Genomic DNA, 14,307 nt, shown 5'->3' with positions numbered 1-14,307 from the left:
ACGAAAAAAGAGTCCTACGAATTAAGCACTAACCTTCTGTCTGTTTCTGTGTGCGTGGTAGGCGTGGTGGAGCCTGTGGAAGTGGTGGATAATGGTGACCAGACCCACACAGTCAACTATGTTCCCACCAGAGAGGGACCCTATTCCATTAATGTATTATATGCTGATGAGGAGATCCCACGCAGGTAACACACACACACACACACACACACACACACACACACACACACACACACACACACACACACACACACACACACACACACACACACACACCTTCATGTACATTCAAGATTTTCAAATCTAAATGTTTTCATTCCTCTTCAGTTTTCATGTTTGTGTTCAACCAGTCTCTCCTCTTGTCCCCTAAACCCCCCCACTCCACCATCAGCCCCTACAAGGTGAAGGTGCTGCCCACCCACGATGCCAGTAAGGTGCGTGCCAGCGGGCCCGGCCTCAACACCACCGGGGTGCCCGCCTCTCTGCCCGTCGAGTTCACCATTGATGCCAAAGACGCAGGCGAGGGACTGCTGGCAGTACAGATCACCGTGAGCTCTCACACATCATGCACATATGAAAATGAAAATGTCATATTTTGATAGCTATTCTCAAATGGAGGTAATGCTACCCCACCGCAGGACCCAGAGGGGAAGCCCAAGAAGGCCAACATACGAGACAACCATGATGGGACCTACCTGGTGTCCTATGTACCGGACATGACGGGCAGATACACCATCCTCATTAAGTACGGAGGGGACGAAATCCCATACTCACCCTACCGTATCAGGGCCCTGCCCACTGGAGACGCCAGCAAGTGCACTGTCACAGGTACGTACAGGACAGTTAGAGCTCTGCAGATGGTTTTCATGGAATTTACAAACAAGTCTCACTCGGACATCTTTTTTATAACGTGAACACATTACTATGACTATCAAAATCCATTGTATTGTTGATCATTTCTTCTTCTGTCCTCTTTGTACTTCAGGAATAATAATCAGCTTAGAAGATGGTTCAAATCAAATTTTATTTGTATAGTCCATATTCATAAATCACAGATTGCCTCATAGGGTTTAAAGGGATAGTTCACCGAAAAATTTAAATTCAGTCATTATCTACTCACCACTATGCCGATGGAGGGGTAGGTAAACTATCCCTTTAACAAGGTGCGACATCCTCTGTCCTTAACCCTCCGTAAGAGTACGATGGACCCACCCGGATAGCGGCAAAGAAAGCTAAATAATTTTACATAGTATAGTACTATCCATTAAAAGCTGCTAATTGTAGATGCAACATAAAGTATTTTTAAGTTTTGAAAGATTGAACTCCCCCTTCTCGTTTACATCAGACATGTTTCTTTAATTCTACCACTCTATAGAATAAAACACATTTACAGTTTGAGTCGGACTGCATCTTGTTTGCTGTTTTACCTCACGGGGGAATTTTTAATTTGACCTGGACCGCCTTGGTACACACAGCCACGTCTTCTAATGCACATGGAAGGCAGGAGGTCTCTCCACAATCAAAATCTCGTAACTCATAAAATTTTCAACAGATATTTCAGCTGTTTGGTTTGTTACATAATTGTATATTTCCCTCTGGAATGCTTCGAGGGAATTTCCTCAGATTTTGCGCAAAGGTTCATTTGGACTCAAACTGATTTGGTGATTTAAGGTCAAGGTCACTGACCTCACAAAACAGGTTTCAGCTACTACTCAAGAATTAATTATGACATATCTTTAGCCAAATGTCAAAGGCCAACATTACTGTGACATCATAATGTTTCTGCTGTGGCCGTTGCTCAACACCAGTTCTTAGGAACAGCAGATTGTGACCATATTTCTGCTACTTGACTGGTTCAGCGAGTCGAACATCCACAAGGTGCTAAAGTTAGACTTTATTTCTTATCATACCTGCTGCTCATATCTCATTATGTTTCATGCATTGGTGTGTTGTGTTCCTCACGCTGTGCTCCTCAGTCATACGCCCCCAGCCCCTGCTGTACAAACACACACACAAACACATACTTCCCCTCCCTGCTTCACACTCCACCGTCACAGTTTTATTTGATTTTTTTTCATCCAAGTGTTTGGAGCACAGTTATTGCTTCCCACCACCCCCACCCCCACCTGACTGTCTTTTATTTGTCACTTTTTGTTTCCTCGCTCCCCTGCTTCTCACCGTTCCTATTATCAGTCTCAATCGGCGGTCACGGTTTAGGTAAGACTACTGAACGACTTTCTCATGTGGAGGAAACTGCTCTACCTTCTCCTTCTTTTCTGTCAGCATGGAGGATAGTGGCACCAGCTTAGGATATCCCATCTCTGTGTTTCGCTTCCTCTTCTTCTCCTCTGTTTTTCTCCTCCATAACCCTTTTCTTCCTCCCATCTGATGAACCATTCCTGATTCATAACTGTTTGTCTCTGTTTCCCTCTTACATTTTTATTGAACAGACTAATGGACTAACACAGGAGGTAGGATGGCATGGTGGAATGGCACTTTGGCAATCTAGCTTTCAGTTCTACATGGAGACTGTATGATGGTAACATGAGTCAATGGTAACAGGTAGATGGAAATAACAAGACTAGATCTCATCCAACTTTAACCTGGTCTCATGGTTGTGGAATGTGCATGCTGAATGTTGTGCGTGTGCAAGGAAGTGTGTCTGTTTGAAACAAATCACATATCACCATTTACCATTTCTTCTCCATTCTTAAGGTGCTGGTGTTGGCCCAACTATCCAGATTGGCGAGCAGACTGTCATCACAGTGGACGCTAAGGCCGCTGGGAAAGGCAAGGTGACCTGCAGCGTGTGCACGCCCGAGGGGGCAGAGCTTGATGTGGACGTTGTTGAAAACGAAGATGGCACATTCGACATCTTCTACACGGCGCCGCAGCCTGGCGAGTATGTCATCTGCGTTCGCTTTGGAGGGGAACACATCCCTAACAGTCCCTTCCAAGTCACGGTGAGTCATCTTAACTTCTAGTTATGCAGAAGAGGTGGGCTGAGTAGCTGTGCTGTTTTACTGCTTGGTGTTTGGAACAAGAGAAACGTACAAATTCACCCAAAAATGAAAATTCACTCAATATCTACTCACCTCTATGCCAATGGAGGTGTGGGTGAAGTGTTTGATTCCACAAAACACTTTAGAAGTTTCAGGGGTAAACAGAGTTGCAGCCAAATCCAATACAATTGAAGTACACTGGGGACCGATTCTTCAAACGTAAAAAACTGAAAAAACATTAAATGCCTCCATACTGCTCCTGTGGAGAGAGGAACAGTTTTTAACTTTGTAGGATCAAATCCAAGGAGTCTCAAATCTTTGAGGGCTTAGATTTGTGTTATAAATGATCAAAAGCTTTTCAAATATGTGAATATGGAGGAAAAGTTTTTCTTGGTGTCTAAACCTCACCAATTACACTATTCAAGACAGCAGTAACAGCTGAGATGCTGCAATGCTGTACTTTATTAAGAATATCTTCTAGGATTTAGGATATTTGACAGGCAGGACAATTTGCATACACTAGGACAACAAGCAGAGCAACCTACAGGCTCATTGATATATTCATGTGTGGTGTAAAAGTGTGAGTGAGAGATGTTGCATTGACCAAAGATCCCCTGGCAAAGTTCTCTCTACAGAAGCTTCGTGACGGCACCAGACATTTTCATAAATCCCTCTGACTACTGTTTTATATCCCCTCCGATCCCTTCCATCCGTTTTACCCTCTCCTTCCCCTACACCACCCCCTGCCTACCACCTCCCATCCCCTGTCAGGCACTGGAAGGAGCTCCATCAGACCAGCTCATGCAGCAGAGCCAAATGCCCCAGTACTACGCTCAACAGCCCTGGGTACCTACAACCTCTGTCTCCAGCCTCTCTCCTTCCTTTCATTCATCTTCCTCAATTTCCTCCTTTCTCTCATCTACATCATCCTGCACAGCACATCACCCCAACCCTACCCAGCCCTTCACCAGCCTACATCAGTGTGGGCTGCCTCTCATTGCAGGTGTTTCATCTCTGAGGGTGCTTTCTCTCTTACTTCATTCCCTCCATTTCAGGAACAGAATTCCTCAAACACATGGACAATGCAACAGAGCTGCACAAAATCAAAAAGTCACATGCTTCCCCAAAGCATGTGCACTGTTTTTATTCAGCAGCACCGGAAATGTTTCCCCTGCAATTTTGGAATTAGATATTTTCCATTCATGGTCGTGCAGCACATCTGTTCAGCAGTGGTCCATGTCAACTTGCTTAGGAGACTAAAGCAGCCATTTTGAGAATCACTATGATGTATAATGTGGGCACGTCAGCTGCTCCACATTCTTACAAAATGGCTAACTGTGCATCTTCATTCACCCCCTGACTTGCCGGTGTTTTTGTCTTCATCTCATTCTCTCTCGCAGTTTGTGTCGGTGTCATCATCCTGACCATGATCACAATTGTCATCTCCATTGTCAATCATTTCATCTCATGATTGTGTCATGCCATGTTGTTTGTTGGTGTTTGGAAGCTTTTACCCGTCTGTCCTGCTCTACATCTATGACATATACGTTACTTTAACCGCACCCTTCACCTCATCCTCTTCATAGACAGTTTATCTGACCTCTGACCTCTGTTCCCCAGGCAACAGACAGACCAATGGGAATGAATGGTCTGGACGTGGCAGGGCTGAGACCGTTTGACTTGGTCATCCCATTCACCATCCAGAAGGGAGAGATCACAGGTAGCATGAATGAGTCTGTAATAGAATGAGCAGACATATACTGGACCCCAGTCGTGCGAGATTATTCCCATGTTGCTTGTATCTCACAGTATGTTTCTGTCTTCTGCTGAAGGTGAGGTCCGAATGCCGTCGGGCAATGTGGCCAAGCCTGACATCACAGACAACAAGGACGGCACTGTTACTGTCAAGTATGCACCCACTGAGGCTGGTCTGCATGAGATGGACATCAAATACGATGGCATCCACATCCCTGGTACAACTTACCTTTCTGCACAAATAGACATTCTTCTCTGAGGTGCATGGAAAGTTGTGTGAGAGAAAGTAGCATCACAAACCAACTCTCTCCGTCTTGCTCTTCTTCTCCTTGTTGTACGTCACAGGAAGCCCCTTACAGTTCTACGTGGACTACATGAACAGTGGTAATGTCAGTGCCTATGGGCCTGGCCTCATCCATGGGACCGTCAACAAGCCAGCTGTCTTCACTGTTAACACTAAAGACGCTGGAGAGGGTATGTAGCTGTCGTGTGGCAGACATTTGTAGATTGTAGATGCACATATACTATCTCTAACTCCTTTTTTGTATTCATTTTACAAACCATTTAATCCAATTAAATCATTAAGACCACCGCAGACCAAAGAGAAAGAAATACAGAGATAAAAGCAATGACCGTGACAATGACAGACACGGCATTCATATCATGTCTTTGCAGGTGGTCTGTCTTTGGCCATCGAGGGTCCATCCAAGGCCGATATCAGCTGTTTGGACAACCAGGACGGGACATGCACCGTGTCCTACCTGCCCGTCCTGCCAGGAGACTACAGCATCCTGGTCAAATACAATGACAAGCACATCCCTGGCAGCCCCTTCTCTGCTCGGATTACTGGTAACATCTTGTATTCTCACATCATCTGTTCTTTTGACTTGTAAAACACAGACGAAACTGGAATGGCACTAAGAGTGAATACCTCCACCAAGGCCCAACAGTTCCCTTATGAAATTACAATCAAATTCACAAGATTCAGATTTTTATTTGGATCTGCAATAAATTGCACACATTGAAAAATATCAATTCTGATAAATATGTCAGATTTTTTTTCATCAAGATCAATGAATCATTTTCTAAGAAATCAAGTAAATATTGAAAAATTTCCAATCTCACAATGTTAAAGAGAGTGAAAAAAAAATCCTAGATCTGACTCCTGATCTTAATCCGCACCAAAATTGGATTGGTTCTTTCCTGACCCATACCACATCCTTTAACCAAGTTTTATGGAATTCCATTCACTTGTTTTTGTGTAATCTTGCTTACAATCAAACTAAGAAACAAACAAATGGTCTGGGGTGAAAACATAACCTCCTTGGTGGAGGTACCTACTGCTGGTAAACAACCCTATGAATCTGACCAGTGTCTGCTGTGGAAAAAGGGTTTTGAATTGGATGCATAAGGTAACATTGGGAATGCTCTTATGCTCCTCTCAAACCTTCAGAAAACAACAAACACAGAGTCAGGAAAAGATTAAATGTAAATTGTAAATGGTCTGTATTTATATAGATCATTTCTAGTCTTGAGGACCTATCAAAGTACAGATTGGTCCAATTTTCACCCATTCACACACACAGTCATAATGTAAATCTATGTATAGCACTTTATCTATCACACATCACTCACATATTGTCAGAACAGCTGTCAAGGGTAATTTGGGGTTCAGTATCTTGCCCAAGGACACATTGGCATCCAGAATGGGATCGCACCGCCAATCTTCTGGTTAGTGGACGGCTCACTGCAGTCTTGCTTTTTGACTGTCAGTGCAGCAGTGTTGTGTCTTTTGTGTATAGAGACTCTGGACGTTATGTCAAAGTTTAACTTCCTTTGTTGAAAAAGTGATAAGAACATAGTCAATAACTCATTATGGGGCTGTGACAAAAACAAGTATAAGCCGTATTCCGCCCGTCTCTCCTCTGAGTGTGTCTGCATCATTAGCGTGTGCCCTAACTGGCCTTTCACTGCTGTGTCTCCAGGCGATGACTCCATGAGGATGTCCCATCTGAAGGTGGGCTCAACCGCAGACATCCCACTGGACATTGGAGAGCTCGACCTCAGTCAGCTGACCGCCTCCCTCACCACGCCCTCTGGCCGTGAGGAGCCCTGCCTGCTGAAGATACTGCGTAACGGACACGTTGGTGAGTGTGTGTCGGATGTGAGGAAAACGTCTCAGCTGTTATCTCCCAGTTCTTTGTTTGAACCCTCACCTCCTGTGTTTATGCACGTGTCTGCCACAGGCATCTCGTTTGTACCTAAGGAGATCGGAGAGCACCTGGTGAACATCAAGAAGAACGGTCGTCATATTCCTAGCAGCCCCATCGCTGTAATGATCAACCAGTCGGAGATCGGTGATGCCAGCCGTGTGCGTGTGAGTGGCCAGGGCCTGAGCGAGGCCAGGACCTTTGAGCCTGCGGAGTTCATTATCGACACTCGTGATGCAGGTACACGTTTGAGAAAAAAATATTTCTGCTTGTGTTTACTAAATCATCTAGATTTTATATTTATCACCACCCTGTCATGTTTCTCGCATACAGGCTATGGTGGCTTGAGCCTGTCCATTGAGGGACCCAGCAAAGTGGATATCAACACAGAGGACCAGGAGGACGGCACCTGTAAGGTCACCTATTGCCCCACCGAGCCTGGCAATTACATCATCAACATCAAGTTCGCAGACCAACATGTTCAAGGTGCTTACCTTAAAACGGCTCGAGATTACAGTGTTGTTGTTCTCGACTACCAAACTAAATCTGTCATTGTGTGTGTACACAGGGAGCGCTTTCACCGTGAAGGTAACGGGGGAGGGCAGGATGAAGGAGAGCATCACCAGGAAGAGGAGAGCAGCATCAGTCGCCAACGTAGGCAGCCAGTGTGACCTCAGCCTCAAGATCCCAGGTGACTAAAGCAGGAAATGACATCACTGTGCATCTCAAACATTCTGATACAGGGGGTTTGCCTTGTTGTACAGTTTTGTGAAAGTTCACACTTAGAAAGATCTAGCTCAACATTTAGTCCAAACAGATTAAAATGAACTAGTTCACGCACATCGTGAACAAGTAGAAGCTCGGCTTAACACCCATAACAACCATTTTCACCGTTAATGCACTGTTGTTACATGTGTTACTGTCACAGAAGACAGTAACCCTGTTCTTTACTGCATTTTACTTTATGAACTTTTTGTGAGACCATGTACATTTTGAAAAGATGAAATTATTTCTGACTTAAAGGATGTTCCATTAGTATATAAAGGTTCAGAGTTGTCAAAGTGTCACTTTATGTGTCTCTTCAGAGATCAGCATCGCAGACATGACTGCTCAGGTGACCAGTCCGTCTGGTCAGGTTCACAAAGCTGACATCATGGAGGGAGAGAACAACACCTACTGCATTCGTTTCGTCCCCACCGAGACGGGGGTGCACACCGTGTGTGTGAAATACAATGGCATGCACGTACCTGGCAGCCCGTTCCAGTTTACCGTCGGCCCTCTCGGAGAAGGCGGGGCTCATAAGGTTCGTGCTGGAGGGCCCGGCCTGGAGAGAGCGGAAGCTGGAGTTCCAGGTTAGTGCGGTGGCGGGATTATTAGAGTGCATGCTTGTGTGTGTTGTGTTTTTTTTTTTTTAACAGCTTGTAGCTGACTTTGTTTTGCCCCTGTGTTGTGTGTAGCTGAGTTTAGTATCTGGACAAGGGAGGCTGGAGCCGGAGGCCTCAGTATTGCTGTGGAGGGTCCAAGCAAGGCCGAAATCGCATTTGAGGATCGCAAGGATGGTTCAAGTGGAGTGTCCTACATCGTGCAGGAGCCTGGTGAGGGAAGAGACGGGGAGAGGTTGAATGGATGACAACTAAGCATGTGCAGCAGATTTTTAAGTGGTGCCTTTTGTTCCACTTTGTATTGTTATACGTTTGTCCTTTTTTGCGTAAAGGTTTTATTTCTCTTGATCGAGAAATCTAATGAATAAATGTAGAGATCTGTCACTGTTGTTGGATTTGTGTATGTGTCTCTGACGTGAAATCCTTTCCCCTGCAGGAGACTACGAGGTGTCCATTCGTTTCAACGATGAGCACATTCCTGACAGCCCCTTCACCGTCCCTGTGGCCTCACCGTCAGATGACGCCCGTCGCCTCACTGTTGCCAGTCTTCAGGTGAGGCTCTGAGACACGCACACATCCGTGTGCACACACAGCAGGCCACAGTACACTGCCCACAATGCAGCAGCATCAGATTGAAGTTGAGTTGGGGGTGGACAGAATATACCCAAGTGTACAGTACAATAAAGTACAACTTTAGGAAGTTCTATTTTTATGACCGTTTCTAAAGTTCAGTTTGTGTGATTTTACACAATAAACAATTTGGTTCTGCTCCGAAGTACTTTGATAATGTGGAGTTGGTAACGACAGATGAAGTTCACTGGAATAGTTTGTTTTAAGTTAAAAATATGTTTTACCAGGCCAACACAATTACAGTTAAGAGCTACAGGCAAAGGATCAGCAGCTGCTGCTGCACTGTTGGGCAGTGCAAGGGCTTCTGGGATACTCGAGGACTGTGTGTGTTTCTCGTGCCTCATTCTAAAGGCTCTCAACAGCCTCCCACCTCTAAAAGTGATTTGGGGCGCTAAAGGGTTAAAGAGGTCTTACATGGGCTGTTCTTCCTCTCTTGTGTCTCTATTTCATACGATGCTATGGAAGCCTATTTCTGACAGGACAGGAAGATAAAAAGTGAGAAGTTATGCAAGATACAAATACTCATTGTAAATCAAAAAGTATAAGCTGCTCAGTGAATGAGATAATTGTCAAAATCTAAAGAAATTACTTAACATGAGCTTTTTCATTTCTTATCCTGTAAAAGGTTTCATCTATTTTCTCAAAAATCATACATTGATATCATCTGCATGCAGACCCAGCCTCGCACAGACCTATCACACATGACCACACAACTGTCAAACTTGTACACTGCCTAATTTTCACACAAAAAAAATCACCCTTTCTTTCTCAGTTCTCTTCATTTTGTGTTTAACTCACACAAAAACCTGCTCCGTCTGTCTTTCCACTGCACACAGCCCTCCTCTTTAGCCTTGTTAGCGACCTCCAGGTAAGGTAGCATATGTAATCTGAATATGATACTGCAGTGATTGCTGTTATGTAGAAAGTTGTTTGTCTAGTGTTAAAATAATGGTGATACAGTGTTGAGCGTGTTAGTATGTGTTGTCGAGCAGGAGTCGGGTTTGAAGGTGAACCAGCCAGCATCTTTCGCTGTCAGCCTGAACGGGGCCAAGGGCGTGATTGATGCAAAGGTCCACAGCCCGTCTGGAGCTCTGGAGGAGTGTTGCGTCACTGAGATTGACCAAGGTAACCACAGGAGAGGCATCGCAACTCATCTGAACATCCTCTAACTGCCCACATGGCAGTGATGTCACTTGAAGGGGAGACTTGAGACAGTGTCACTGAACACACTTTAATGTGCCTCACCTTTCACCTTCACTCTGCTTGTCCAGATAAATACGCAGTCCGGTTCATCCCCAGAGAGAACGGTCTCTATCTCATTGATGTGAAGTTCAATGGAAGTCACATCCCTGGTAGTCCGTTTAAGATCCGAGTTGGAGAGGCTGGCCAGGCTGGAGACCCTGGCATGGTGTCTGCCTATGGACCAGGACTGGAGGGAGGCACCACAGGTAAAACACAAACGAACCAAAATAATGGAACTGGGGTGGAAAAGGATTTCATCTGAACAGACTCTTTCCCTGTCCCACTAACCCTCACATTAATCTTCATCGTCTCCTCAATCCTTTGCACCTAGGAACTGCTTGTGATTTTGTGGTGAACACAAGCAAAGCAGGCCCCGGCGCTTTAGCTGTGACCATCGACGGGCCCTCCAAGGTGAAGATGGACTGTGTGGAGTGCCCCGAGGGCTACAGGGTCACATACACCCCAATGGCCCCTGGCAACTATCTCATCTCCATCAAATATGGCGGCCCTTACCACATCGTCGGAAGCCCCTTCAAGGCCAAGATCACTGGTGAGGAAGATTTCAAACTGCCACAAAAAAATTGTGGAATTACCTCAAAGATTAATACTCTCCTCTCCGTCTTCCAGGTTCCAAGCTCGTGTCCAGCCACAGTATGCACGAAACCTCTTCTGTTATGGTTGACCCTTTGACCCGTGCCATCAGCTGTTCTCAACAGGCTGCTCCCACCCAATCAGACGCCACCAAGGTGGTGGCCAAGGGCATGGGCCTGACCAAGGGCTTTATTGGTCAGAAGAACAGCTTCAGTGTTGACTGCAGCAAAGCTGGTGAGTACGATTGTGACCGAGAAATGCAAGACTTTTAACATGAGTTCAAATCTGAAGGAAATAATGACACTAAGAAAAATCACATTTAAGCAAAACAAAATCTATATTAGGCTCAATATATTTAATGAGCTTTTTGCCCTTTTTAATAAAACCCTTCAGTGAATAACATGGTGTAAAGGGAATAAACTGCAGAGTTTGGGGACAAATATGTCTGGTTCATCTGAAAATTTAAGTATTAATTTTCATTGTATAGCTGTGTGCAGTGCTATTTGCTGGATGCTGGCTCGGGCATTCAACCATAACGTTGTTGCTGTCCACACAAACAGTCAGAGCTCATAGTTTCAGCTGCAGTTGTGCACATACTGTACCTGCAAGTGGCATGCAATGCAGTTCTCTCTCACTTGAGAGCGATGTTTGTGCATTTGTGCCCCCCCAATACCGCCTCACGTTGAATGAATTCTGTGGGAAACCCTGCAGAAAAGAAAAGAAAATCCTGGATCCTCACCTTAATTTAATGGGTTCTTTCCTGACCCACATCTACCACATCCTTCCACCAAGTTTCAAGTAATCCCTCCAGTAGATTTTGCATAATCGTGGTAACTTACAAAAATGAAAACAACCAAATTAAAATATAACCTTCTTGGCAGATTTAAATATGTAACTCACAATTTTTTTTCTGTACTTTAAAACTGCTTTTAGGCAGTTACTGAACACTGGACAATCGCCAGACATTGGAGAGAATGCAAATGCCTGATTGAGAGCTTCTTTCTCTGGAGTTCCTCTGGCCAGCCCCCCAGTGAAAATCTTAATAGACGCAAAAATGAAAAAACAACAACAAAACAAATTAAAAAAAGATTGCCATACACGTAGATGACACAGACAGAGATGTCAAGTTGTTGGTGATAGGAGCCCACACTGGTGTCGGATGTGCTGTAAACAAACACATGTGATCTCCACAATACACCCCTCACCTTAACGCTCCATAGATATTGTGTTGTTCGAACGTGTCTGAGCGGAGAATGTCCTGATTCGTTGTTAATGTGTAAGAGCTGGAGAAAATCTGAATCCTCAAGAGTTTATGTCCTAAAACGTGTCGCATGACTTTATAAATCTTGAGGCTCAAATGAAAGTGGACAGTATCCCACTAGCTCAAATTTTTGAATTGCCTCAGTGCTCTCATTTATTTGTAGATGAAGCCGATAATAACAATATACTGATGTAATTTCTCATCTGTTCTGTCTCCATCCACAGGTCGTAACATGCTCCTAGTTGGTGTGGACGGTCCCAAGGTTCCCTGTGAAGAGATCCTAGTGAAACATTTGGGCAACCGCATGTACAATGTCAGCTACCAGCTCAAAGAGAAAGGAGAGTACATCCTGGTGGTCAAGTGGGGAGACGAACACATCCCCGGCAGCCCCTACCACATCACCGTCTAAAACCCTGCCCCCAGTCCCAAACCTAAACCAGTGTTTTAAAACAACTGAAATTTTATCTAGAATCTAACCAATCGATGTTTACAGCTCCAAGTCCCTCCCACATTACATCAACATTTCTGGCTTCTTATTTTACAGTATAATTATTTGAAGGTGGAGTAAGCCATTCTGAAGAAATGAAAATGGCGTATTGATTAGAATCGCTGACTCCAGCTTTAACCAGCTAGAAAGCAAACAATAAACAGATTGGTCACATCAGTGTTTACCCTCAGCCAGAAAGTGAATATTTTAAAACCCACATCTTCACTGTAACCCGAGTCCAGAATCTCTCCCAAAGACGAACAACAGACACTGAATATTCCTCACTTTACGGTCATTCGCTCCATTTCCTGTTTCATTCTTCTGTTCCTCCCATCATTCAGTAAAAGTAGGGAGGAGAAACGTGCACCTTTATTCATTACTGTAAGCTGGCAGTCAATTGTGCCTTAGGTTATTTTACATTTTCTGTCATGGACAAGAGCAGATGTGTTTGTACTAGTGTAGGATGATAGGTTAGGTTAGCATAGTGTAGCAGCAGTAGATTTTGGCCGGACGGAGCCCAGCATTGGATGCAAGGTTACATTTTACACTGGAGGAGCTCCTCTTATATACAAAAAATAAAATGCAATCAGTTTATATGAGCTTTTATATGAACAAAGAGTGTCATATATATAATGTGCCTTCCTGACCTGTGGGTTTTTATGTGTAAAAGCTCTTTTACACACTGTGACACACTCTGTTTGAATTGTCAGTATAAAAGTCAGATGAACAGCTCGTCTGTTGCATCTACAGGGGTGGCCTTCGTAGTGTTGGTTCCCAGCACTGGCTCAGTCCACTCCAGCATGTGGTATTCTTGATGCTCTTTAACTAACCCAGTTGTTTTATCTGCTGCTAGTGTGATCCAGTTTTAGCCACTGCTGTTCTCAAAACCAAAATAGTGATTAGAGTCGTAGGGAAATGATACAAATGATGAAAGATGATGCGACAAAGTGAACAGAGACGAGACACATTTCACAGTAGCTCACTCGTGGTTTGTATCACACATGCTTCTCCAACACCGCCGCTGGGAAAACAACACTTTGTGTTTTTATACCAACATGTGCTCTTCGTCTTCATTGGGTTGTTAAACTCTTCTGATACAGAAAGCGTCTGATTCAGAATGGTGTCAACTTGACTTGTGGTGTGGTTCACTTTGACACAGTTTGTTTTTTTTGTCGTATAAATTAAAATAGGTTTAAAAAGGGAAGTTTCTGATGTTGTGCTGGACAGATGGGCTGAAGATGATGCCGTGGTTTGTCATGTCCTGAAAACACGATGACCAAAAACAAGAGAACTGATGCGTTGCTTTGTTTTCTGCTCATTGTTTGTATCTCACCCTGTTCAGTCGCCACCCACCCCCTCCCCTCATCCTTCCAGCTCGCTTTGTGCGTAATCTACATTTCAGAACAAAAAAAATGAATCTTGTCCTAAATAAAAGGCTTTAAATGTGTTTGTAAGACAGTATTTTGATACACAATAAAGTTGTCTAAGTATTTTTCTGTCAATCTATTGGTTGTGTGTTTTGTGTCTTTAGAATAATAACTACATATTACACATTGCTGCACAACAAGAAAACAAATGGTTAAAATACAGACGGAAGAACATTAATAATGGTGGTAATAATTATAATAATAATAGAGATAAGAGACTGGCACCCCAAGTAAATTCAGAAATTTTCCTTCAGAAAAAAAGTAGGTTTTTAGCCGAGACAACACCATCACAGACAACTTATTTAGGCGATAGAGCCTTG

The 14,307-nt window shown here is 44.1% G+C and overlaps 1 protein-coding gene across 3 annotated transcripts in view; it reads left to right on the top strand.

Moving 5' to 3' along the window:
• Positions 1–14,062, top strand: part of flna (filamin A, alpha (actin binding protein 280)) — a 50,001-nt gene extending 35,939 nt beyond the window's left edge. Inside the window, exons 28-49 of one of the 3 annotated variants that reach the window (XM_047340142.1) lie at positions 62–185; positions 392–548; positions 639–828; positions 2,194–2,217; positions 2,716–2,963; positions 3,774–3,848; positions 4,623–4,722; positions 4,835–4,975; positions 5,103–5,231; positions 5,433–5,606; positions 6,743–6,904; positions 7,004–7,207; positions 7,301–7,453; positions 7,536–7,658; positions 8,053–8,319; positions 8,425–8,562; positions 8,786–8,901; positions 9,972–10,104; positions 10,251–10,427; positions 10,553–10,771; positions 10,849–11,046; positions 12,298–14,062. In XM_047340142.1, coding sequence (XP_047196098.1) covers positions 62–185; positions 392–548; positions 639–828; positions 2,194–2,217; positions 2,716–2,963; positions 3,774–3,848; positions 4,623–4,722; positions 4,835–4,975; positions 5,103–5,231; positions 5,433–5,606; positions 6,743–6,904; positions 7,004–7,207; positions 7,301–7,453; positions 7,536–7,658; positions 8,053–8,319; positions 8,425–8,562; positions 8,786–8,901; positions 9,972–10,104; positions 10,251–10,427; positions 10,553–10,771; positions 10,849–11,046; positions 12,298–12,482 — 3,437 coding nt within the window. In that variant the 3' untranslated portion in view covers positions 12,483–14,062. The remainder of the gene's footprint in view (positions 1–61; positions 186–391; positions 549–638; positions 829–2,193; positions 2,218–2,715; positions 2,964–3,773; positions 3,849–4,622; positions 4,723–4,834; positions 4,976–5,102; positions 5,232–5,432; positions 5,607–6,742; positions 6,905–7,003; positions 7,208–7,300; positions 7,454–7,535; positions 7,659–8,052; positions 8,320–8,424; positions 8,563–8,785; positions 8,902–9,971; positions 10,105–10,250; positions 10,428–10,552; positions 10,772–10,848; positions 11,047–12,297) is intronic. The other 2 variants (XM_047340143.1, XM_047340144.1) reach the window with 2 other exon arrangements.
• Positions 14,063–14,307: the final 245 nt, after the last annotated feature.

The sequence above is a fragment of the Hippoglossus stenolepis genome, chromosome 6 (assembly GCF_022539355.2).
Source record: "Hippoglossus stenolepis isolate QCI-W04-F060 chromosome 6, HSTE1.2, whole genome shotgun sequence".
Lineage (NCBI taxonomy): Eukaryota > Metazoa > Chordata > Actinopteri > Pleuronectiformes > Pleuronectidae > Hippoglossus > Hippoglossus stenolepis.
The sequence above is the reverse complement of the archived record's forward strand: the minus strand, read 5'-3'. Positions and strand labels throughout refer to the sequence as shown.